The sequence below is a fragment of the Mixophyes fleayi genome, chromosome 5 (assembly GCF_038048845.1).
Source record: "Mixophyes fleayi isolate aMixFle1 chromosome 5, aMixFle1.hap1, whole genome shotgun sequence".
NCBI classification, from domain to species: Eukaryota; Metazoa; Chordata; class Amphibia; order Anura; family Limnodynastidae; genus Mixophyes; species Mixophyes fleayi.
Genome location: NC_134406.1, coordinates 22,937,084 through 22,962,181, shown reverse-complemented (window position 1 = coordinate 22,962,181; position 25,098 = coordinate 22,937,084). Strand labels below are relative to the sequence as shown.

The window sequence follows — 25,098 nt, the reverse complement described above, 5'->3', positions numbered from 1 at the left end:
AGGCACCAACAGGCTGTGTGGTCAGTACAGACGTGCTAAAGTGAGGGAGAATAGAACATCCATTAATTCAGTCTGTTATTGTGCATTCTATTCCATGAGACACTATCCTAAACCATATTTTTGGGACAGTAGTACCATAAAGCTTTACATAGATTACAACTACGGCACCACTAGCAGGAAAAGGGAAATATTGCAAGAAACAATGGCTTCTTCATAAGATAAAAATCACAAATCATCAAAACAAGCAATGGCAGACTAAAGACAATGAACAATAAAATTAACCACACAGCATAATTTTCCGAAAGCATTTTATTGTTCAAAATAAATACAGCGACTGTACAGCATCTCTAGGATTTAGGACTTGGATTTTCAAGGACTAAAAAAAAATATAATGTGAAGCAGCGGAGTGTTTGCCGTTCGGTCCGTAAGAGGCATTTTTAGGATGAATCCGTTGTTCTGCAGACACAGAGTAAGCAGTGGGTGTATATGAAGTGTGTGGATGGGAGCCATCTTCTGACAGCTATCCATAGCCATATCGTTCTGCCACGTTTTTTTCTCCAGGTATAAACTGGCCACTCAATTTCATCAAAAGCTTTACTACTAGTCCAGCCTGTTTTCAAAACAAAAGAAAAAAAACCATATGAAAATGGATTTCACACGAGCGTTTCTCTAACGCCTTCACCTAGCGCTGTGTCTAGCCACTATAATGAAGTTATATCCCCTCACTTTGAAGAGACGTTGATCAATGTCTCGGACCAAAATCAAAGTGGTTATGAACAGAACTATAGTAACTAAGGATGGTTTTCTACTAGCTGAAAATATGAGTGTAGAAGTAGGTGCCACAGAAGCCGTCCGCTACACATAGTAAAACATCCGCCATACTTAATTAACACAATTACCTGTTTGGTGTGGACGATAAAACTCATTTTGTTTTCCATGCTGTGGATTTGGAAGCAGGTATCTCCGTCTCCCAACTGCCACTTGAAGCAGCCAAACTTTAAACTGATTAACAAAGCCTGAAAACACAGGAAGGAGATTTGTGAGAAAGCGCTTATCTTATATTCAAATTATTCTCCACCAATACACGCGAGAGAGGGCTGGAGTTCTATTGTTATAGCTCCACCTCTCAGCAAGTGGTCTTCCTATGTCCAGGAGTCTTGTTATATAGGACTGAACGAGCACTTGGAGAGAAACGTTTTGTGTTCCCTCTGCAGCCAATAAGGGAGCAAGAAGAGAGTTCAGACCTGGAACAGGGGCAGATACAGTGATAGAGATCACCCACACTGCTTATAATAGGGAAAGGACCACAGCCATATTAATTAGCTCTTGGACATTTGCTGTGGATTATATTATTAGAATACAATGAGAAGCAATGTCTACAATCATAATTGACGGACTAGTGACTGATTATCACTGTATCTAAATAATTCAACTCACTATTACATACCTCCCAACGGTCCCGATTTTGGAGGGACATTCCAGTTTGTGGACCACTAAAGGGGTGAAGCATTATAATAATGATAATTTGTGGGTGGAGTTTGGGTGGAACTGGGGGGGGGGGGGCTTAATTTGTTGCGCTTTCAGGTTTCTAATGTTGGAGGAGTATTATTATAAATAGGAGATCAGAAACCTGTGGCTTTAACCAATTTGTGGCATCACAAGTCTAAAGCATTCCATGTCAGCCAGAGATCTACAAGGCATGCTGGGATTTGTAGTTGTGACAAGCCAAACAAAATGTCCACTGAACTCCATTTTATTATACTTGTACTTTTATTGTGTATTATGAAATGCTGTAGTAACCAAGGCAAAGCCGGGATATGTCTATATACATATATCAGCTATGCGATGTCCCAGTGCTAACTGCGCATGTACTGGAAAGTCCTGTGTAACTTCACTGCTTTGCACTTGCGTAGAATAAGTGAAACTGTTTATTACTCATTGCTGTACCAGTAAGAAGTTTTTAACTCTGTTTATACCTTATACGTTAGTGATATCCGGCACCCTTAGTTTCCGCTCTATTAAAGCTGATTTTGCTGCGACACAAGTTCCCATCATTTGTCTATCCAGCTCGAGAGAGATGAGTGGGGCCTGAATAATTACTGATTAAACATATTTCTAAGAGAACTATCGAAGCCAAGTATATGATTATTGTATTTTTACTTGTTTGCAATAACAGATTGATATTTGAACTTTGTGGTCACCGCAAACAGTTTCATAACAACTAGTCATAGGCAGCACAAATGTGTTATCATACACTGATTGTAGCTTAGGAGGATAACTAGTTTCAGCCTCCCGTCTCCCAATCTTTGGCATCTTCTAGTTAAAACTGAAATTTATGTTAATGGACCCCAACCTCGGTCACGCTGCTGACACTCAGATCCCACCCTCCATTTACCTTGGTCTCCAGGTTGAGGAGGTGCAGGCCTTTAATGTTGACGCCAACATACACCCTGATGACCTTGTGATTGCTGGAACTGGCCTTGGTGAATATCTGGCCTGTGAAGAACGCTGCGCCGTAGGTGGGAATGTCCCAGCAGTTCTGGAGGAACATGCACTGCAAATTGTGCATCTCCTTACTCACCCCCTCGCTCGTACTCAAACTCTGAGGAGAAAAGTCAGACATAGGTGTTAGAGGACACACGGAAGATCCACGTGTTTATACACGGTAAGCCAGGTGCCACAAGGGGGCGATACATCCACAGGCACCAGAGTTTACGGAAGTAGAGAAGCAGAAAGTGCAGATAAATAGTCCTTAATAATGGTGGTAAATCTACTCCATAGTCTATATAAAAAAAACAAAACCAAACAGCCATTTTTTCCCCCCACCGTTTTACAAAGTACTATACACCCAGCCAATCAGATAGCAGTTGTCATTTATCAAGCTAATATGCAGACGTTCCTGAGACACCTCGCGGCTAATTAAATTCCCCCCTATGAGTTGCTGTATCTGACTGGGCGTATCTGAAATGGTTCAGTCTGACGCACCGGTCACTTACTCTTGTGGCTTTGTGAAATTTTGAGTTCATTTCAAAACACTTCCCCATTGGAGCCTCCCAGGCTTCACTCTTTGGTCATTCCTTTTATTAGTAGCAGCGAGAGAGGGAATTTGCCATATCTGACTTTTATCTGATTTATACACTTCATAGTGTGCAGTCTCCAACCCCCACAACTGTCTAATGTAAACCCTTGTCCTTCTATTCTTGTTTAAAAGGAAATAAAGTCCCTCAATTAATTGTTAGTGGAATTGCTCTGGTCAAGACACAAAAATAAGAGGATGATATTGGTGCATCCTTCATCATTAATAACGGAGGGGTCTTGTAATATAAGAGATGGGTAATGGCTGCCAATAAAGCAATTTATCAGTGTCATGAGGAAAAAAGGTGTGACAGATGCTGACTGGAGACAGGTGACAAAGGCTTAGGGGTAGAATTACTAAAGATTCTATAAATGAAAAGCCGGTGTGTTGCCCTTAGTAACCAATCAGATTCTAGCTATCACAATTCAAGTACAAACTAGAAAATGGTAGCTAGAATATGATTGGTTGCTAAGGGCAACACCTCCTCTTTTCCTTTTTAGAGAAGTTTTACTAAATCTACCTGAATATCTATGTATTTTATATTAAGAGTAGTAATAAGTAAACTGTACATTTTGTACATCTCCGTGATACTCCAACTTGAGTATGGTTTCTTGAGAATGGTTTGTGGAACGCCTCACAGTATTAATATTAGGTCATTAAATTATGAATCCACCTGAACTCCTGGAACTATGTCCTAATAACATGAATTATTAGTGAGGGCAGAGACCAGTTTTGACACCACTGGTCTAGCACGTGTTCCATGCACACAAAGTAGGAGCAATCGGCACATTTAATGTGGAACGGTCACTGTAAGAAGTGGAGGCGTCCATCTTGTTGGTTGCGTATTGATGAGAATGCAGCCAGTGTACTAGAAGCCAGTGTCCCATGAATAGTGCTCATGAAGGGCCTCAGTGATACCACGGACTCCCAGTGGATCGATAGACCGTATCACCATGAATACTGACCGATTCAACCTACACAGCGGCTGCCTCCGGGCGTTCTGTCTATATCTTACCAGGACAGGGAGCCGCCTCACCTTGTACTCATGGAGAATCCGGTTAGTCCAGTGAGGAGCTTTACTCTTCACCTTAGTGCCCGGTACAATGGACTTTAAGTTTTCTTCACTGGAAGATGTAAACAGAGATTATAATGAATAAAAGTTATTCTCTGGTTATAATGTCCTGGGTGTGTGTGACTATCAGCGGGACTGAGCCAGGGGGTCAAGTACAGCAAATGGGATGTTCTCCCCTCCCCAACAGCAGTGCTGCCAGGAGAGGGGGCCCTGTGGTTGGGGGTCAGTATAAGCTCCTATAATGAGTGGGAGCCGTCATTCTGCTGCCTCAGCGGAGGTACAATGTGATTCCAGCCACAGACACCAATTATGGATAATGGTTTTATAATTACCTTGTTTTACCAAGAAATAACTTAATAAGACTAGCATCTGTAGACATGGGAGCACCCTTGTTTTATTTAATTAGAGGGACTCTACTGACAATGTATTGAGGGTTATTTACCAACATGGCACATGTAGTAACCTACAAGAACTATTCATCAGTAGAACTAGTAGAGCGGAAATGGAAGCTTATTGATTTAGTTATGTGGGTTACGGGTCCTGCTCTTCCTGCTAGAAACTCATCCTAGTTCTTATAATTGGAAATATAATATATCTCTTTTTTTCTTTTAAAAAAAAGAGTGTACGCACATGAGAGTACACGGCAGTAACTGGCACAGATATTGCACTAAGCGGCTGTCACTATTAATGTAGATGTCTGTACACACTCACTTTAGGAATCCCTGCTTGTGTTTCTTGCTCTCGTAGTTCCCATACACAATCTGCAGCAGCAGGCTGGCCAGCGTGATCAGCTTCACGTCCGGGGCTGGATAGAAACCTTTCAGGAGGTTGAACCGAGCTTCGTCAAACAGGATCAGTATGGACAGAGGGTCTTCAATCTTTGAAAGACAATATATACTAAATTTAAAACAAAGCGACAAAGATACTGTACTGCAGGCCCATCTCTGATGAAATACACAAATACTCTTGAATGGAAATGTCCTGTAATAGGTCATTAAACACTGCAATGGCCAAGATTGGTCTAAGGTTATATATGTATATAGTCCTCGTCTGCAATCCAATAAGGCAGGACAATGGATGGCAGTGATCCCCACACATTATCTACAGCGGCTATGGAACTACAAGGTCCATCATGCCACGCCAGCCTCTGCTTCAACTTGTTCTACAATGTCCGTTTCCTACCTCCAACCTACAGTCTGAGACAAGAGTCAATGAATAACTCCAGACCTAAATCATTGTGTCCTTTGTGTATCCTGCAACCACAATAACAATTAACACTTTGTATTGCTTCTTGCTTTGAAATAATCGATCCCCTTTTACCAGCAGACACCCTGATCACAGCAAGATGACTCCAGCAAGGACATGGTGGATTCACTGAAATTGCTTTTTTAAAAATGTCACAGTGTCACTTCAGAAGATAAAGTTACTTATTTGAGCCATAAGGAACCACACACAAGATTATCAGTTGCTCTCTTTCAAAACCATATCTTCTGCCCCAACCACATACAGAAATGACTGACCCAGGGTGACCATACACAGTGCCCAGAGTATTAGTTACTGACGTAGTGCAGGGATGTAGATGCTACACTACCTCCAATATCAGTAGTGTCAGTCAGGGATCAGAGGTTCTGATTTGTGGGTAGTGTAAGGCTGTCACGAGAGCTTTGTGCTTACCCAGAACTCAGCCACTCTCTGGCTTGCACTCTACTCTGAACAGGGAGTGTGTAGAGGAACAAAGTGGACATATAGCATCATTAACCTGTGAGTATCCGCCTCCATCACCAAGCACCAGACCAGGCGGCGCAGCGACTGCAGCAAAGTAAGGGGCAGAGAGGGGGCCACAGGCGAGACACAAAGGATGAGAGGGGGCCACAGGCGAGACACAAAGGATGAGAGGGGGCCACAGGCGAGACACAAAGGATGAGAGGGGGCCAAAGGCGAGACACAAAGGATGAGAGGGGGCCAAAGGCGAGACACAAGGATGAGAGGGGGCCACAGGCGAGACACAAAGGATGAGAGGGGGCCACAGGCGAGACACAAAGGATGAGAGGGGGCCACAGGCGAGACACAAAGGATGAGAGGGGGCCACAGGCGAGACACAAAGGATGAGAGGGGGCCACAGGCGAGACACAAAGGATGAGAGGGGGCCACAGGCGAGACACAAAGGATGAGAGGGGGCCACAGGCGAGACACAAAGGATGAGAGGGGGCCACAGGCGAGACACAAAGGATGAGAGGGGGCCACAGGCGAGACACAAAGGATGAGAGGGGGCCACAGGCGAGACACAAAGGATGAGAGGGGGCCACAGGCGAGACACAAAGGATGAGAGGGGGCCACAGGCGAGACACAAAGGATGAGAGGGGGCCACAGGCGAGACACAAAGGATGAGAGGGGGCCACAGGCGAGACACAAAGGATGAGAGGGGGCCACAGGCGAGACACAAAGGATGAGAGGGGGCCACAGGCGAGACACAAAGGATGAGAGGGGGCCAAAGGCGAGACACAAAGGATGAGAGGGGGCCAAAGGCGAGACACAAGGATGTGATGGGGCCACAGGCGAGACACAAAGGATGAGAGGGGGCCACAGGCGAGACACAAGGATGTGATGGGGCCACAGGCGAGACACAAAGGATGAGAGGGGGCCACAGGCGAGACACAAAGGATGAGAGGGGGCCACAGGCGAGACACAAAGGATGAGAGGGGGCCACAGGCGAGACACAAAGGATGAGAGGGGGCCACAGGCGAGACACAAAGGATGAGAGGGGGCCACAGGCGAGACACAAAGGATGAGAGGGGGCCACAGGCGAGACACAAAGGATGAGAGGGGGCCAAAGGCGAGACACAAAGGATGTGATGGGGCCACAGGCGAGACACAAAGGATGTGATGGGGCCACAGGCGAGACACAAAGGATGTGATGGGGCCACAGGCGAGACACAAGGATGTGATGGGGCTAAGGCGAGACACAAAGGATGTGATGGGGCTAAGGCGAGACACAAAGGATGTGATGGGGCTAAGGCGAGACACAAGGGATGAGAGGGGGCCACAGGCGAGACACAAAGGATGAGAGGGGGCCACAGGCGAGACACAAAGGATGAGAGAGGGGCCACAGGCGAGACACAAAGGATGAGAGAGGGCCACAGGCGAGACACAAAGGATGAGAGGGGGCCACAGGCGAGACACAAAGGATGAGAGGGGGCCACAGGCGAGACACAAAGGATGAGAGGGGGCCACAGGCGAGACACAAAGGATGAGAGGGGGCCACAGGCGAGACACAAAGGATGAGAGGGGGCCACAGGCGAGACACAAAGGATGAGAGGGGGCCAAAGGCGAGACACAAAGGATGAGAGGGGGCCAAAGGCGAGACACAAGGATGTGATGGGGCCACAGGCGAGACACAAAGGATGAGAGGGGGCCACAGGCGAGACACAAAGGATGAGAGGGGGCCACAGGCGAGACACAAAGGATGAGAGGGGGCCACAGGCGAGACACAAAGGATGAGAGGGGGCCACAGGCGAGACACAAAGGATGAGAGGGGGCCACAGGCGAGACACAAAGGATGAGAGGGGGCCAAAGGCGAGACACAAAGGATGAGAGGGGGCCACAGGCGAGACACAAAGGATGAGAGGGGGCCACAGGCGAGACACAAAGGATGAGAGGGGGCCAAAGGCGAGACACAAAGGATGTGATGGGGCTAAGGCGAGACACAAAGGATGTGATGGGGCCACAGGCGAGACACAAAGGATGTGATGGGGCCACAGGCGAGACACAAGGATGTGATGGGGCTAAGGCGAGACACAAAGGATGTGATGGGGCTAAGGCGAGACACAAGGGATGAGAGGGGGCCACAGGCGAGACACAAGGATGTGATGGGGCTAAGGCGAGACACAAAGGATGTGATGGGGCTAAGGCGAGACACAAGGGATGAGAGGGGGCCACAGGCGAGACACAAGGGATGAGAGGGGGCCACAGGCGAGACACAAGGGATGAGAGGGGGCCACAGGCGAGACACAAGGGATGAGAGGGGGCCAAAGGCGAGACACAAAGGATGTGATGGGGCCACAGGCGAGACACAAGGATGTGATGGGGCTAAGGCGAGACACAAAGGATGTGATGGGGCTAAGGCGAGACACAAGGGATGAGAGGGGGCCACAGGCGAGACACAAAGGATGTGATGGGGCTAAGGCGAGACACAAAGGATGTGATGGGGCTAAGGCGAGACACAAGGGATGAGAGGGGGCCACAGGCGAGACACAAGGGATGAGAGGGGGCCACAGGCGAGACACAAGGGATGAGAGGGGGCCACAGGCGAGACACAAGGGATGAGAGGGGGCCACAGGCGAGACACAAGGATGTGATGGGGCTAAGACGAGACACAAGGGATGAGAGGGGGCCACAGGCGAGACACAAGGGATGAGAGGGGGCCACAGGCGAGACACAAGGGATGAGAGGGGGCCACAGGCGAGACACAAGGATGTGATGGGGCTAAGACGAGACACAAGGGATGAGAGGGGGCCAAAGGCGAGACACAAGGGATGAGAGGGGGCTAAGGCGAGACACATTGGTGAATAGGGAATAAAGAGAAAATAATAGGGAGGGGGGTAATGACAAGACACAGATGGAGGAGGACCATAGACAAGACACATGGAGAAGACAATGAAAACACAGCAGCCTGGAGGAGAAATTATAGCGAGGAGCAACAATGGACAGACAAGAATGTGTCCAGTCCGGGACATGAGAACGTAGCCACACCAATGGACTAACCAGTGCGTTGTATGTACGTACAAGAGACCAGATTTACGTCGCTGGCCCAGAAGATCATGCTGCAATGTTCTAGCTTAGAATATGTAATTTGGGTGTAATTTCCGTCTGTTATAGAGACAGAGGCTCAAGTGCACATCATGTAGTGAAGACAATGTGTGTGATATTACTGCAGGTAACATAACATGTGAAAATGATTTCCTGGAAAAAGTAGAGCACCCAGTGTTACTATTGTTGTATCTACAGCAGACAGTGTCACACTATGACATGTACTATAGGAGAGAGACAGCGGCAGACATCTGCTTCTCAAGGACAGACACAGAACCTGTCGTCACTTCTCACTCTAATAAAAAAGACTCGGATCAACTTATTTCCCTTCGAAAACCCCCTCTCTATTTAGTGTCACTACCACTGATTGGATGGCATGGATTATGGGCCTTGCGCCATTGGACAAAGCAACCGGGACATCATAATGACACCTCAATCTAAGCATGATCTCATCACAAGCGGCAGGAGGCTCCACCCGACACTGGAGGGAGCAGAACGTCACCTTTTTCTCAACGTCCAGAGGTAATTTAACATCTCTTCTGAGGAACAGCTGCGGGGCCTCTCTTTGGGGATCCAGGTTGGTGAGTTCATTAACTATGTCGGCCCAGTCCCTGATGTGCTGCAGGGGTTTGTGGAAAGGCTTCAGCTGTAGATCTAAAAATAATTAAAATAAGACACAAAAGGCTTCCCATACACAGATTAATAACAGAAGGGCCAACGATGAAGCTGCACAATGGATCCCTGGACTGATACCAATGTTTTACACATTTACATTCCAGACCTCCAGGTAAACTTTCAGCTATTCAATAAGCTTTATTGATACATTTGCACTGAGCGCTGGATCCATTCATGAGTCCTGCAGACTGACCGTTATCCACGCCAGCAAGATGAGTTTCAACACAGCGCGCAGTAAAAAATATATCAGTAATGCAGATTTAATACCGATATTTTCTGGAGCAGAGAGTCCAGTAAAATCGCATGGTCCCGTCAAGGTTTAAATGAAATTATAAAACCGAGAAGTCCAATAATTACTAACTAATAACTGGGGGTAAACTGTAAAAGTAAGAAGGAAGGATGCCCAGGAAAACAAACACATTGTAACTTTGCCCCAATACTTTGTAAGAGGAGTCCGTCACGTTTATTCCAAGTCAAGGTGTGCACTCAGTGAGTGCCACTCACAATGGTAAAACAAGAAGTCAGAGGAAGAAAGTAAAGTATTAGTAACAGGAAAACAAATCATGTACTACATCAAACCACTAGTGAGAGTGAACAGAACCAATGATGGCACCAGCAGGGAAAACAAGAGCTATACAAGGCATGAGACGAAAGAGAGACAGAGCGGTTACATGTGGGAAACGCACAAAAGAAATAAGTATATAGAAAAAGTTTGGTGTATGATTCTACAATGAGAGCTGTGTGTCTGAAAGGGTATATCTGTGACTACAATACATCTACAAATGTCATTTTTCTCTGTTGTGGTAACCTTGAGATGTGACCGTGGTACTAAGGGAGGTCTGGCTGGAGATTCACACTTCTGTATCACTGGACACGTTTCCTTACTGATATTCTCTGAGCAGATCCAAATAGCGAAGAACTGCTGGGTCTCCGGTGACAGACGCATCCCCTCCATAATCTGCTGCACCGTCGTGTTGTTACCGTGCTTCAACTCCACGGAGCGGTACGAGCCGTCCATGCGGTATATACGCACCTTTTCATACTAACATACAGAAAGACAACACGTCATTGGGCGAGGTGACATCGAAGTACAGCCAATGACTGACATTACTACAGTGGTCCTTTAATACAACTGCTTGTATTAGCTAATTGTCCTGTCCAAGTGTGTTTCGCGCTCACGGATCACTTTCACAAGCCTGTGACAAAATCGGTATAATTACTAAGTACAGAAATACACACAGACAGATGTAGCGGAAGAACGGTCTTTGTCAAAATACCACTGAAATGGATATTATTATTTACTTGATTTCACAGCTTCTCAGGGTAACGCAACGTTCCAATTAATGAATAAAAAAAATTGTAAAACAAGGATAATAAATTATAACTTCTATATTGTTCTATAATTGACAACAGGCTTATTCTTAAGGCCACAGACAGGTCAGGATTTTCGCATACATACAAACGCTGTGTAGTTATCTAGTCAGCAGTTTGTTGTTTCCCAATAACTAAAATCCTAAACTTTTGAAAGGATTTTCGTCCTCAAGGACGGGGAAGGAGAACCCGGTTTTTATTTTATTTTACTTATATAGTTATATATGTGCAACTAAATTAACTACAATTTAAAAAACAATCCAGTATTTACTCTCAGCAAGTTTTTTTTTTTACAACATATAAAACTTTATAAATAAGGATTGTTAGGCAAGTCCCTCCCAGCCCGGCCATGCTTTGCTTACTCCTGGTAAATGGCTGTAGTATAGGTCTTACTGGTTTATTAATGGCATTCTTCAGCAGTTCCGCCGTCTCCTCCCATTTACTCTGCTTGTTCTCTTCACAGATATCCAGGGGGGACTGTCCTTGCTGGTCAGCTATGTGCTGGAAACACAGAATGGACAAATGTCAATCACACATATACATATTAATAATATTAATGACTGGGTCTCCCATGAGTCAATGCGTTTTATGGTAGGAGGAGCCATCACTTCTCTGCCCAGCAGTCGCTCCTGCGTCCCCTCCACTGGATCCAACGGCTCCACAGTGCTCCAGATCCCACAACAGGGAACCAGATTGGTGGTACAACGTTGCCCCAATTATCACTGGACTACCAGGGCGTACAATCAGACTTTACACTACAACAGACCCCGCAGCGTGTGTTAGGTAGAGATGAAGGGGGACACACAACAATATTGTTATACGTCACTGGGGGTTAGAACTCACCCTGTCCGTCTCTGGGTGACTGAGCAAGATCTGGACGATTTCAGCATGGCCGCCTCCGGCAGCAAAGTGGAGCGGGGAGCTGAGCTGTCCATTCAGCAGGTTTGGGTTACACTTTCCTTTCTCCAGTAACATGCTGGTAGCCTCTACCTTCCCATACCTGGTGTTCACACAGAGCAGAACAATTAGTCACGGACTAATCACTATATCAATTTTGACCGCAACAATACATGAAAAAAAAAGAGCACCGGCCACTCTGCAATCACTATAGCACAGGCCCAACTGCATTATTTAACACAACCAATCGTAAGGCTGTCATGAGTGGATGCTAGTGTCCCCCGATTGGCTCACATCCTCATGTGACTCGCTAAGCCATTATCTCTCCCTCGGATGACTACATTAATGAAACGCTCACAAAACACCAAACAAACAAACCAACAATGATTAATTATTGATACAAATGAGATCTCCGACCTTCTGCAGAACGCTCCAAACGACAAAGGCGGTAACTGAGTAACTCACCAGCAGGCGTAATGGATTGGTGCCCATTGGTCGTTGTCTAGTTGGTTAACAGAAAGTCCCTCATCCAATAATTTCCCCAGCAGGGCGGTGTCCCCTTCACAGGCGCTGCGGTGCAGAGGGAAGTCGTCCACCCACTGGCGCTCTCTAGTGGACATAATCAAGACAGCAAAAGTCACTTAAGTGTGGTAAAAACTGTGTAAATCGCCCATCTACCAAAAGAGAACCATCCCAGGGCTTTTCAGGCATCTTGTTATTGCTTTAGTTAAATGATTTTACAAATATCCAAAATCTGTGCAGGGGAGACCTGGTTTTGACCTCAGCCATCCTGTCCCTAACTTAAAGTCCTTTCAATGACATACAGAAGTGCCTCAAGTTTCCCAAAAATACAAGTTTACAAGCATTTAAAAATAATATATATATTTTTTTTTAAATTTTATTCTAAAAAATGTTGTGAATATATTGGAAAGTTAGTGCGAAAATTTAGAATTTTGTTATGAAGCGACGTTCTCAAGCACGGGCTTCCCTTAATCTCCAGGCCGTAAGAGTAAGTTACACTGAGCATGTGCGAGGACAGTTAGCGGGGGAAGGTTTTTGTGCTGCACAGACCACCAACTGATATCAGTGATGCTCAGAATCAAAACAGTAAAATGACAGCAGCCTGGAGATTAGGGGCAGCAGTGAGAAGTACCTGTTGAAAGGCAAGAGTCCTGCAGGTAGCATCCCAGCAACATTATAAGACTGAGAGGCTTCCTTTAATTATATTATATGGGTGTAATCAAGATAAGCAACATCAAAGAGGACCTGGTATGTTTCAGAGTCTTGTGCAGGGTGTATCTCCTGAAAATAACAAGGTCCCGCTATTCTGGGAGAGCATATATATTTCCAAACGCTACACGGAAATGCAGAAAGATGGACCGATGCCGAATCCTGGACTGATGCGTCCTCAGGGGAGGGCTGGCAAATGTCAGCCCGAGGGGCAAGATTCAACTCAGCAGCCCAGTGACCCAACCCAAGATAGCCCACTATGGGACTAGCCCGGGGGGCAGATGCCCCCCTACCCCACAGTCCGGCCTGCCCCTGTGCGTCCTCCTACGGCCACTCTATAGCACTCACAAGGCAGGAGAGCTGTGACTTGGCACTAAGCCATCCAGGATACAGCAGACATTCGGTAGTTACAGAGATATTTATGCTCTCTCCCGGCCAGAAGGAACATTTTTAGGACTTCAGCTGAAACATGACCGGCTCTCTGTTCTCACAATGTCCTAACTTGGTTCCTGGACTGATTGAGGATGAGATACATAAGATCCACCACTGACTACCAGTGCCAGGCTGGATCCCGCCCCATATAAAGCGCACACAGCTGCATGTACAATGGGTCGTACTTGTCTTCCATCACGCTGCTCATACTCCTCTGCCACTTGTCTCTCTTTGGGATCTGGATCTTGGAGTAGTCCGGGGCTCCAAGCCCAAAGTACGGGTTTATTACCACTTTATCAACCTACAGGGGAGAGGAAAGATATTTACCTTCACATTATACTCACTGTTAAACCCCCGGGGTCAGTAGTTTAATAGTACTCCCCATGATTGGAGTGTGGTCTTATGTTATGCAGTGGTACTGCAGGGTAGGAGGCGCTATCCTGGAAACAGAACACGATGTAACTAGCCCCACTCTATTAGAGCGTTATAGACGCCTTGCAGTGTGCTAGGGATAAGGAGGACAATAAGCGGAGAGATAGCTCTCTGATATAGGTAAATGGGGGAGGGATTACTCTGCATTGGAATCAGGACTCACCAACAGATTCTACTTGGCCAACTGTTATTATTTGGTTCTCCCAGTGTAGTGTAATTAGCTTATGGTAGACCTATAAACACAGTGGTTCATCCCACGGGAATATATGGCTGTCTCCAAAGTGCAAGACAATGCAGCTCCTCAATGAGGGTGAGACATTACATGAGCGGATATTGGGTCAGCCCAGAAACCGGCTGCCTCCGCTATGTGTAGACTTAACCAATATCCATATTATTAATGCGTTGGGCACATCACTGTGTCTCATTCCTCAGTCATGTGACATATTATTAATGCGTTGGGCACATCACTGTGTCTCATGCCTCAGTCATGTGACATATTATTAATGCGTTGGGCACATCACTGTGTCTCATGCCTCAGTCATGTAACATATTATTAATGTGTTGGGCACATCACTGTGTCTCATGCCTCAGTCATGTGACTATTTACTGGTAAATCGATGGGCTGCTCTGTCATGTATATTACTTTCTACTATAAGGCCACAGTGTTGAACTCTGCACAATGGGCTGGGAAGGAACAGGTGCAAGACAGTGGGTTGGTTAAAACCAAAAAAAAAAGTTAAAATTTAAGCTTTAGTAGTTTTCTTTTTGTGTGTTTTTTTTTAAATAAAAAATTAATCAGAGAATGAGAAAAACAAATACTGCTATTAATTCAGTATGGACTATAGAGTGATGGGTGACTGGGGTACAATCTGTGCTAGATGTCAGAAGTCTAAGAACGGTACCCTGTTGGTGTACTGCAGATCTGATCCAAACAGAGGGTTGTAGATACACACGTCGGCCTTCTCCAAAGTCATCATTTTGCTCTTGATTTCCAGAGCGGTGTAGCCCATGTGCAGCGAGTCCTCGGACTGCCCGGCCTCGGTGGAGTACGCTGGGTTTGTGACGTTGGACTTTATCCTGTCCAGCGGAGAGGGGCGGAACAGGGCAGAGATGGCGTGGGACTTTGTGTGCTGTTCATCCAGCCACCTGTTCCGGTAAATAGACAGAGGAGATCAATGCCACAAAGCTCAGGTTCTGTCACCTACTGCGGAGGCAGCCATGTTGTGGGCGGAGCCAATGTCCAAGAGAATTATTATTATTATCTATAAGGTACCACAAAATCCTGCAGCATCGTACAGTGGGGCCCAACAAGCAACATACAGAAGATTTAAGTATCACTAGTTCCCAGAGGAATATTGGTTCAGCCCACAATACGTTTGCCCCCAGCGTGCAGAGATGTGTGTAGCCCCTTCCGTATTAAACTCCTTACTTATCCAGAGCTATCAGCATGCGCGCGGTGACGGTGGAGAAGTGACTGCTGGTCTCGCTGCACACCCTCATTATATCCTGCAAGCAGTAGAAGACAGGACTCCCAGGGTTGTACGTGGTCTTAGAATTATCTGAATCAGGACAACAACAATAATCCCTATTAAGATGGTGAGAAAACAGATATGTTTTTGGACTGTGGGAGGAAACCCAGGTAAAACACAAACTCTCAAAGATCGTGGTCTGGTAGGAATAGAACCCGTGGCTCCAGAGCTCTGAGGCAGCAATGCTAACCACCATGCCACCCAATAGGCTCCAATCAGTATATACAAGAGGTGTTTCTTACCCTTAACAGAGGTTGGAACCAGGAAGAGAGTCGCTTCTTTGCCAGCGTTTTCCCCTTCAAGATGAAACCTCTCCATTAACACGACTCTTTTGCCTGTAGATAAAGGGAGAGGATATAAAAGACAATAGGACATAATGAACCTACCACTATTCTATATTACAAGATATAGGGCTCAGTAACAGATCAGCAAGGTGGCTTCTAATATAACATTATATGTCAAAGGTCAAACTATGATGCTTCACTGTATAATGTACGTTTAAGAAAAACACAAAGACAACAATATTGGTTCTATTAAACCTATTATCTTATTTAGTCTTCGCTCCCCTGACCCTAGTGATACAATGCCTGCTAGATGGGAATCTAATACTGCGAGAAAGAGAACTCTGATTGTCAGACATATATTATTTTAGGTCTTATTTCATATTATTAGTGAACATGCATCAACATAACCTCCTCTCCTTGTGGTATAATCTGCACAGCCTCATTAAGGGTGTCACTTGGTGGTTAGTAAAAAGCATAATTAGTTATAGTGTATGCAACAAAACACATCAAATGCAAATTACTCAACCTTACCTACAAAGCCCTCAACAACACCACCCCTGCATACACCTCAGATCTCATATCAATATACTGTCCCTCCTGCCCTCTTAGATCTACCTCTGACCTGCCCCTTGTCTCGTCTCTGGTAACCACCTCTCACTCCCGCCTATAAGACTTCTCCCGTGCTGCTCCCCACTTATGGAATTCCCTACCATGCCCAATCAGACTCTCCCACAGCCTTCAAATCTTTAGACGCTCTTTGAAAACCCATCTCTTTTTAGAGGTGACCTTATTCCTGATAACACTATTCACACTAATGCACCTTCAAAACTATCCCAATCTCCACTCCGAGCCACACTTGCTCCTCTTGTTTCAGTTGTGCCCACTTCCCTTTAGAATGTAAGCTCTCTAATGAGCAGGGTCCTCTATACCCTTTGTTTTCATGTTAGCATTTATTTTTCCCTACTGTACGGCACTGCAGAGCACTGTGGCACCTTACAAATCTACGACAATAATAACGTAGCCCAATAATTTGCATTAATTAGTGCAGGTGGAGTTAGACTACAGCTAATAACAGATTGGTTGCTGTGGGTGACAGCACATTACAAAATAAGCTTTTATGCTGGAGATGAAGATTGGGGAGTGGGTAACGCGATACACAAACGAAAATATATTCAATCAGTCTCATTAGTTTATCATGCTGCTCTGGCTAATAATATTCATATCACCTTGAGAGGTAATAAACAAAAAAAAATTATATTTATTTTCTACCACAACCAGTGCTTCCCGTGACTCTATACTCACCTTTCACACCTTGGTTTGAAGGGGAGATCGGCTTTGTGGATTCAAACACATAGTCCAGGATTTCCTGGGATCTGTCTCTTTCACCCTGTAGTTTAGTCTCCAGCAAAACTTTCCTTCGTTTCTTCTTCTGTCCCTGCATCGGGACCTCGATCATTAATATCTGTGGAGGGGACAATATTCAGTTTATTGTAGGCCAGCGAGTATACAGGGTAATTCCACAATGTGAAAACATTTACAAGCAAGGTCATTTTAGTTTTTACATATGGTTTGTATACACAGTATATACATAGTGTGTGGAATACTATACATCTACTGTGTGAAGCTGGGTACACACTACAGAATTTTCCACCAACTTTTTATGCCGATCGATTTTACATGCGATCGATGGTCCGATCGCTCAGTCCATGGACTGCATACACACTAGCCTTGTTTTAGAAGATAAAGGGAAGAGGGGACGTCCCTTTAGCGACTTTTTACAGCCATGTTGTCCTGAGCAATGATTGCAATTTCCTACACATCGGTCAGAAGTTTATACACACTACACAATGGAAACAAGATTGTAACGAAAATATTAAATGGTACGACCAACCAAATGAGGCGACAATCGTCCATTTGGGCAGACTTTCGACCATCGTGTCACTACACACACTGACCCGACTTTTGAACGAACGGTCGTATGTCGGCTGATTGAGCCGATTATTGGACGAAAACCGTGTAGTGTGTACCTAGCTTAAGATACTACAAGTCACCAATTAAAACAGACCTAAACTCAGTGAAAATTCTTTTAGAACTCCAGTTAAACATATCTTCAACAAACACCCATTGTCCTATAGACACTGGAGGTCGTAGATTGTACAAGACCACATGTAGGTATGTCTATATGCACTTGGTTTACGGCAAACTTCTCAAAGAATAAAACCCCAGATAGCTCAGTGTGTTATTTGCTCAGATTAACAAGGAAAAGGTTAAAACGCACAATTTATTTTTTGCAGATAAAAACAGTTGCAACTGCTGAGTCACCACTGAGCTCCAGTATAAGAATTAGAACATAAAATCCACCGTTAATCCAATTCCCAGGGTCCTCCTATCAGTACTGTGACTATATCCAATGTGGACATCCAGAGATGAACGAAGTCCCGGCAACAGGTCTTGCAAATCTAATTTCTCAGCGGAACTTGGAGTTTCACAAGAGGTACAAAGCACAATACAATCTCTCAGTTCCACTGATGCTTCGCTGCAATAAGTAATAAACGAAAGCAGGCATCCACTTACTTCATACAGTTTTGCTCGATATTCCCGGGAATTGAGGCTTCCAGCATTTTTTGGCCGGACCACTGCCACATGGATATCTTCTGTGTCCGTGGGGCTGCCCATAGCGCTAATGTCCTGGCAACACGACTGGTAGAATTAAAGAGGGCACGAGTGGCCTGCAGAGAGACATATGGAAGGTTTCATTAGGAAGTGTCTCTAATCATTAAAGGTAAATAAGGGAAGCATCATGCCACTAACTGTTATACAGATGCAACAAACAAGATTGAACCTACACAAATTATCAAACTATGCAAAATGTATCCAGTCCTCCACTTTGTGAAAGCAACAGGTGAAATTTATTATAATTAATATAGATGGATAGTTTTTTCCCATTAGAAATTACCCCTTGTCATGACTAACTGCATCCACTAGATGGCAGTGTGGCCCAGTATAGACACCACAGTACAAGTGTGTTGGAAAGTATTTGAATTATGAAGTAAACATAACATTTTTATGTCATTTAAACCCCTTCCCCATCTCACCCTTATTTATATTTTATAGAATATATATATATATATATATATATATATATATATATATATATATATATATATATATATATATATCTTTTAAGTGTAGAAAATTCACTTTAGCATCACATAAAAACTTACACATAAAGCAGAGAATTGCTCAGTGTTTCAGATACCCTATTACTGTAACGGAGTCCGTCACCCTTTGGGGTAAATAAAGCGATTATAATACCTGACGTTCTAGTGTTTGTTTACGGTCAAGACAGAGAAATATTGAAATGAGCATTTTGGGAACTCTCTACATCGATCTCGTCTTGAGGATTGTGAGCACCAAGCCAAGATGTTATTTCCCTTTACAAATAATCATTACAGCTGATGAATAGTAAGCATGACGCCAATTACAGCTGTAATTACACAGACATCGCTGAGAGCCTCTGTTCCAGCACACAGCACCACAGGGACAACGGGGCTGGAGCCAGTAATTGGCGTAATACAGAGAATCAGGAGCGCAGGTACATCAGGGAGAGAGGAGAGCACGGAGCGCTCAGGACACATTAATGTCACCATCTGACTGTGTGACAGGATGTTATATAAACCGGCTGAAACCCCTGGTAATACAGGTCTTACCGGTGGACGGGGTTCTTAGAAGGAAACATACGGTATTTGTACGGTTTTGTGCCAAAAAGAACATTAAATGGAGACTAAATCAATTTGAAAAATCAATAAGATTTTTTTTAAACACATTTTAGAACCTGTTGGGCTCTAGCGACCAAAAAATACTTTGTTTTGTTGAATATTTTATTGACCAGGTAGATGTTGAATAGATATGTCCATCATTTAATGCCTAATTTTCTGGTTTTATTTTTCTCCCTCTTACTCCATTCCCGGCTGTGTGTATTCATTTATTACAGTAGGCAAAAAGCAAAACAAAGAAACATATAATACCTCCTGGGTCTGATTCATTAAGGACGGTAAACGCCGTAATGTGCCGTATTTTGTGCTTTTTCACTGTGCGCAAGAGCGAAACCGAAACATACGCCAAAGAACACAATTTGTGTTCGCGTGCGACTGACACTCCCGACAGACTACGATTTCAAGGGCGAAACGGGGAGTGGACTGGGGGTACGCACGGCGTCAATGTACAGTAAGGGGTGTGCCAAGGGGCGCGTGCAGGCAGCAGCGTCCAATCCAAGCTCTGGGCATCTCTCAGGTACCAGCTACAGGTTGGGTGTAAGTGCCCATTACTAGTGATGACGGCTGTGTCTGCAGCTAGAACATGTGTTTGCAATTAGGAGCAAATGTAAACATGTATTTTGTGTACAGTAGCCATTAATAACATCCTAATAAAAGCATTTTATGGGAAAAACAACTTTTTTTTAAATATTATATACAGTTTGTCATTAAGGACTATTATTAACAGGTGATAATAATTGAATACTTTTTTTTGCGCGTTGCGCTGGCACACTAACGTGTGGTTTTTTTAACCCCCCCCCCCCCCCCACACACAATAAGCTTGTTTTCCGTGCCTTCATGAATTAGGCCTCTGTGTTGTGAGCGCACAGCTTGTATCAGCTTTCCAGGAACATGAGGGGACGCCCACCTATATGCTAGGTGTATAAACAACATAGACGGCCCCTATAAATATCTCCAAATTATAAATACCACTTTATCCCACAAGAAAACCCATCTTATTACAGTCACTTATATAAAATGTGCCATGCTGCATTGAATGTCAAGATACCTGAAACTGTATTGTACAGTGTTATGTAGCCGAGTCTAAGCTGTTGTCCTCAGCTATCATCCATTTCAGGCTCCGACATTACAACAATAGAATTTCATATAGGAAATCTGGCGTAGGTAGGAGATCAAAGTCATTTCCAAAAAAGCAGATGATCGTGTTCTCAGATACCTTCATCTCCGACACAAGGTTCAGAAACATACACAGACTTGTGTGCAAGGATTATCGGTCTTATGTCCCGAATTAATCAGTTGTAGAACTAGACATCAGTCGCCCACAGCTCTAGAGGTTAGGTGTTATGGTTGTACGCTATAGCGCAGGTAGGTTTGTGTCAGGCTGACAACAATAATTTGACTTGTCACTTACCCTGTCTCACGGTTGTTCTCACATCCTGTTACTGGTTTGGTGTTTATTAGTAATGGAGACGACTGATGGAGCAGAGCTGTAGCAGAAAGAAGAGGGTAACAATGATCACACGAGGGCTTCCTGTCACAGGAAAAGGACTCGGCCACTCCCCTGAGTGAAACGCTTCATCCCCCAGACATCGGAGATAAGAGTGTAGCCCGGGCTCATTAACATAACGGGCCACGTGATGTGAGCATGCATGTTGTACACACACACACACACACACACACACAGTCCTCCGACCTGCAGAGACAGCCAGGAACACACATGTACAATGCAGTCTCACCCAAATTTTGATCTCCTATCCTATTACGTCTTCCCATATACAATACACATGCACTCTATGTAAGTCAAAAGCAAAGTCACTGTGAAGTCGCTCACTGTATCCTGCCTTATTTCTGTAAAAGTCCATCCCACATTCCCAATCAGTAAATTATTGTCTTTATGTACGGTGCACAATTAAGCAATCCCACATAGAAGATTTTTCTTCTTCTTTAAACAGCAAGTTAAGTACCTTTTTAAGCATGCATCAGAGTAATTTTTTAGCTAACCTCCTGCAAACCATTATCTCCTTTTTAAAAACGCTCTGTCTGCCAATCAAAAATGTCTGCCAAACATAGAAACAGTCGTTCTGCTACGCAAACACAGGCTCACAGGTCTCAGTGTGCCACGTGATGGCAGAGGGGAGAGAAGGAGGACATCACAGTGCAGATAGAGTTCAGAGCGTTGTTCTAAAGACTCTATGCGTACTATATCACGTGTCATGTGACTGTGGTTGCCGTGGTAGTCCCGAATCATAAATCATTAATAGCAGCCTGAAGAAGAAAAACAAGGACAATTGGTAAAAACCAACATTGTTCTAATCACCTGCCCCAGGGATTGCTGCTATAACTAGTTAGCGTTCACTTGTTCATCAAAATTCTATGGGCAGCACCAACCAAAAGATGGAAAGCGTTTCGCTCTGGTGACAGCAGATTTATGGCGCAGTGGGAGGAGGAACATCTCCTCTCCATATGATGAGGACATTGTAACTTAAAGACTGTATATTGATGATGTCCTGAAGGGTCTACTTGGCTTCAGGAGAATAGATTTACTATGGAGTATGATAAAAATGTCAAATTCCTTACATTTCTAGGATATAACTGTAGGTTGAGAAGATTGGAAGGTTCTAAAGTTCTAAGAAGTCAACTGCGTGTAATGTGCAGCGAGAGGAAACATCATCCCACCTATGACAAGTAAAGAAACTATTGCCCTCATCCCACCTATGACAAGTAAAGAAACTATTGCCCTAGCGCAGTTATCATAAGAAACTGAAGTGATTTGGAAACTTGTTTGGAACAAGCAGAGGAAGAGATAAACAGACTATAGAAAAGCAGGTATAGAAATGACACATTGGTAAAGGCTATGGAGAAGGTTAGCAATTCTGTACCAGATTAAGCAAACAAGCAATTTAAAAAAGGATCAGGTGGAAAACAAAAAAAAAAAATCGGATTAAATGTATTATTGATTATAGGACGGATTCAGAAATGATAAAACAAAGTATAGCTGTAATATTCTGACACTATTGTGAAAACGGGATTTGTTACCTCTGCTATTTGCATATATAAAAGCACCAAGCCTCAGAAATATACTATCCACAAGCCAATATCAAACCACTTAGAGTGTAAAGCAGAACCAGTTAACCTTAAGAGACCTGTTACACATGAAGATCATGTAAAAATATTAATATGAAACAAGTATAATATGTAGGTTTAAAAAAAGTTGGTCATTTGTTACAAATAAACCACTAACTCCAATTCTACAAGTTGCAATCTACAAATATGAACGCAGCATCTGTCTGTTAATGGTAAAATATGGATTTTCTTGTAAAGTACAAGTCTCCATATTATCAATTGGCAATACTCCAATACTAACTTTTTCCGTCTTCCTTGTTTGTCATTTAGCTTTGTTCTTAACTGGGGAAAATTAGTTGTAATGAGCACTTGTTTGCGATCATATGTGTATAAAGGAGAGGCGATGGCAGCGCCCCCTCCGAGGATGGGACTGAATCGGGAAAAGATGATTACCGTATCGGTTGCTGGAATCCCGCATTTGTTTGTACATGAGTTCATAAAGATAAAGTTATCTAAATCTGTTTCTGAAGTCTATAAAAAAAAGTAGTATGTTTTATAAACAGTGACAAGGGTCAGAGTACCTTTTTGTGATCAATCTTCAACTCGTAGAGTTTTGAAGTGGGCAGAGATGGGACAGCCGGTAAGCTAATTGGGATCAGAATGTTGAGAGCACCACAGAGTATTTCAGGAGAACTGTGCGGACCTTATTGGAGACAGTAAGCTGTCCAATTGTGTAAGTGTGGACTGTGTGTGTGACAAGAGTGGGGTCATGATGGGGGAAGAGGAATGGAAGAGGAAGCATCTAGTTATATGGTAAAAGGAGCAGGGTGCCCCAACAGCACAAAGTAGTGACGTAAGGCTCCTATCAAACCAGTGCAGTAAAACTGTGGCAAAATACATGTATATGAAATGCTCTTCATACATCAGACTTGTTTACCCTCTGTATCGCTTCATATATCACATTATGATAGAGTCGAGTTTGCTCTCAGCAGATACCGCACACTTACATACAAAACACCCTCAGCTCTTAGTCAGCAAAAGTCCCTTTATTTTTTTTTTTTAAAAGTAGAATATATTCCATGCATGAAGACGACACAACAGACACACATCAAGATGTTTTAGAGACAATTAGTTTAAAACTTACCGGCAAGCACGTAATCAACAGGAGGTCGTCAAAAATACATCTAAATACAAACAAGAGATAATAAGTCTGTAAATGACACATTTATATTTTAAGCAGCAAAGACACAAAATAATATGCATTTATATATCATCAAATCCTAATATGTGGTTAATCTCATCACGTGACAGATTTTTACACTGTCATTTATTCAACAAAGAATAAGCCAGCATGAAAAAAGGTCATTTCTGATACATTAGTTTTATAGTCTTACATATTGCAATGTATAGACCTAACAAGCCTTGCATGAACACAGGTATCTGTCTAATAGTGCTTTAATGCATCCCTACTGCTAAAAGTCCCCCTGGAGTTATAGGACGATAAAACGAAAAGTCCATAGGCCAAGTGCTCTTATACACAGAATAGATCTCAGTCTGCCTTTATATATTTTACCCCGCAGCTGTCACTAGATTAGGATGTAAGGCGATGGCCTCCTGGGGAGTTAACAGCCAAAGGGTTAAAATGAGCCTAAAATGCCCTATGAAAGTTGTTTACTGAAACTGCTCAAAAGTGCAAATCTGCACTAAAACCACAGCGGCCAATGAACAATTAGCTTTCTTCAGACTATTGCAAGTTATAAAATGAAAGCAGGTGCCCAATTGGTTGTAGTGGTTTGAGTGGTTAGTGAGTAACCCTTTGTGTGCCGAACACTTCCATACCTTGGTTGCGCACAGCAGGATGACTTAATAATAAGGGTGCAAAAGTGCAATATCTGAAAGCAGCCAACAAGGCATAAATTTCATTGTCTAACTTGGGCAGCACGGTGGCTCAGTGGTTAGCACTTCTGCCTCACAGCACTGGGGTCATGAGTTCAATTCCCGACCATGGCCTTATCTGTGTGGAGTTTGTATGTTCTCCCCATGTTTGCGTGGGTTTCCTCTGGGTGCTCCGGTTTCCTCCCACACTCCAAAAAAAACTTACTGGTAGGTTAATTTGCTGCTATTAAAATGCCCTTAGTCTCTCTCTGTCTGTGTGTGTATGTTAGGGGATTTAGATTGTAAGCTCCAATGGGGCAGGGACTGATGTGAATGAGTTCTCTGTACAGCGCTGTGGAATTAGTGGCACTACATAGATGATGATAATAAATTGCGTAAACCAGCCAAAGCTAATTGCTGATTGCTTGCTTGGGGTTCTATGTTCGTAACCATCTCCCAGGATGTGCGGACGATACAGCATAGAAAACGTAACAAAAGAACATGGACTGTTATAGCTGGCCTCCTTCTAGATTCAGTTTTTGTGATCGTCGGCTTAATTACATTAAATTAGTGTATGCAG

At 44.0% G+C, this 25,098-nt stretch overlaps 1 protein-coding gene across 3 annotated transcripts in view; it reads right to left on the bottom strand.

Annotated features, from left to right (window-relative positions):
• Positions 1-291: 291 nt before the first annotated feature.
• KRIT1 (KRIT1 ankyrin repeat containing) overlaps positions 292-25,098 on the bottom strand; it is a 29,831-nt gene continuing 5,024 nt past the window's right edge. For 2 of the 3 annotated variants that reach the window (XM_075211825.1, XM_075211824.1), the window contains exons 2-19: positions 23,788-23,827; positions 20,992-21,067; positions 18,379-18,533; positions 17,107-17,266; positions 15,763-15,855; positions 15,421-15,550; positions 14,894-15,137; positions 13,745-13,860; positions 12,363-12,506; positions 11,844-12,000; positions 11,394-11,501; positions 10,515-10,671; positions 9,457-9,608; positions 4,860-5,026; positions 4,113-4,200; positions 2,396-2,602; positions 900-1,016; positions 292-610 (exon numbers count right to left, since the gene is read on the bottom strand). In XM_075211825.1, coding sequence (XP_075067926.1) covers positions 521-610; positions 900-1,016; positions 2,396-2,602; positions 4,113-4,200; positions 4,860-5,026; positions 9,457-9,608; positions 10,515-10,671; positions 11,394-11,501; positions 11,844-12,000; positions 12,363-12,506; positions 13,745-13,860; positions 14,894-15,137; positions 15,421-15,550; positions 15,763-15,855; positions 17,107-17,266; positions 18,379-18,480 — 2,232 coding nt within the window. In that variant the 5' untranslated portion in view covers positions 18,481-18,533; positions 20,992-21,067; positions 23,788-23,827 and the 3' untranslated portion in view covers positions 292-520. Of the gene's footprint in view, positions 611-899; positions 1,017-2,395; positions 2,603-4,112; positions 4,201-4,859; positions 5,027-9,456; positions 9,609-10,514; positions 10,672-11,393; positions 11,502-11,843; positions 12,001-12,362; positions 12,507-13,744; positions 13,861-14,893; positions 15,138-15,420; positions 15,551-15,762; positions 15,856-17,106; positions 17,267-18,378; positions 18,534-20,628; positions 20,958-20,991; positions 21,068-23,787; positions 23,828-25,098 lie in introns of those variants that run through there. The other variant, XM_075211826.1, reaches the window with a different exon arrangement.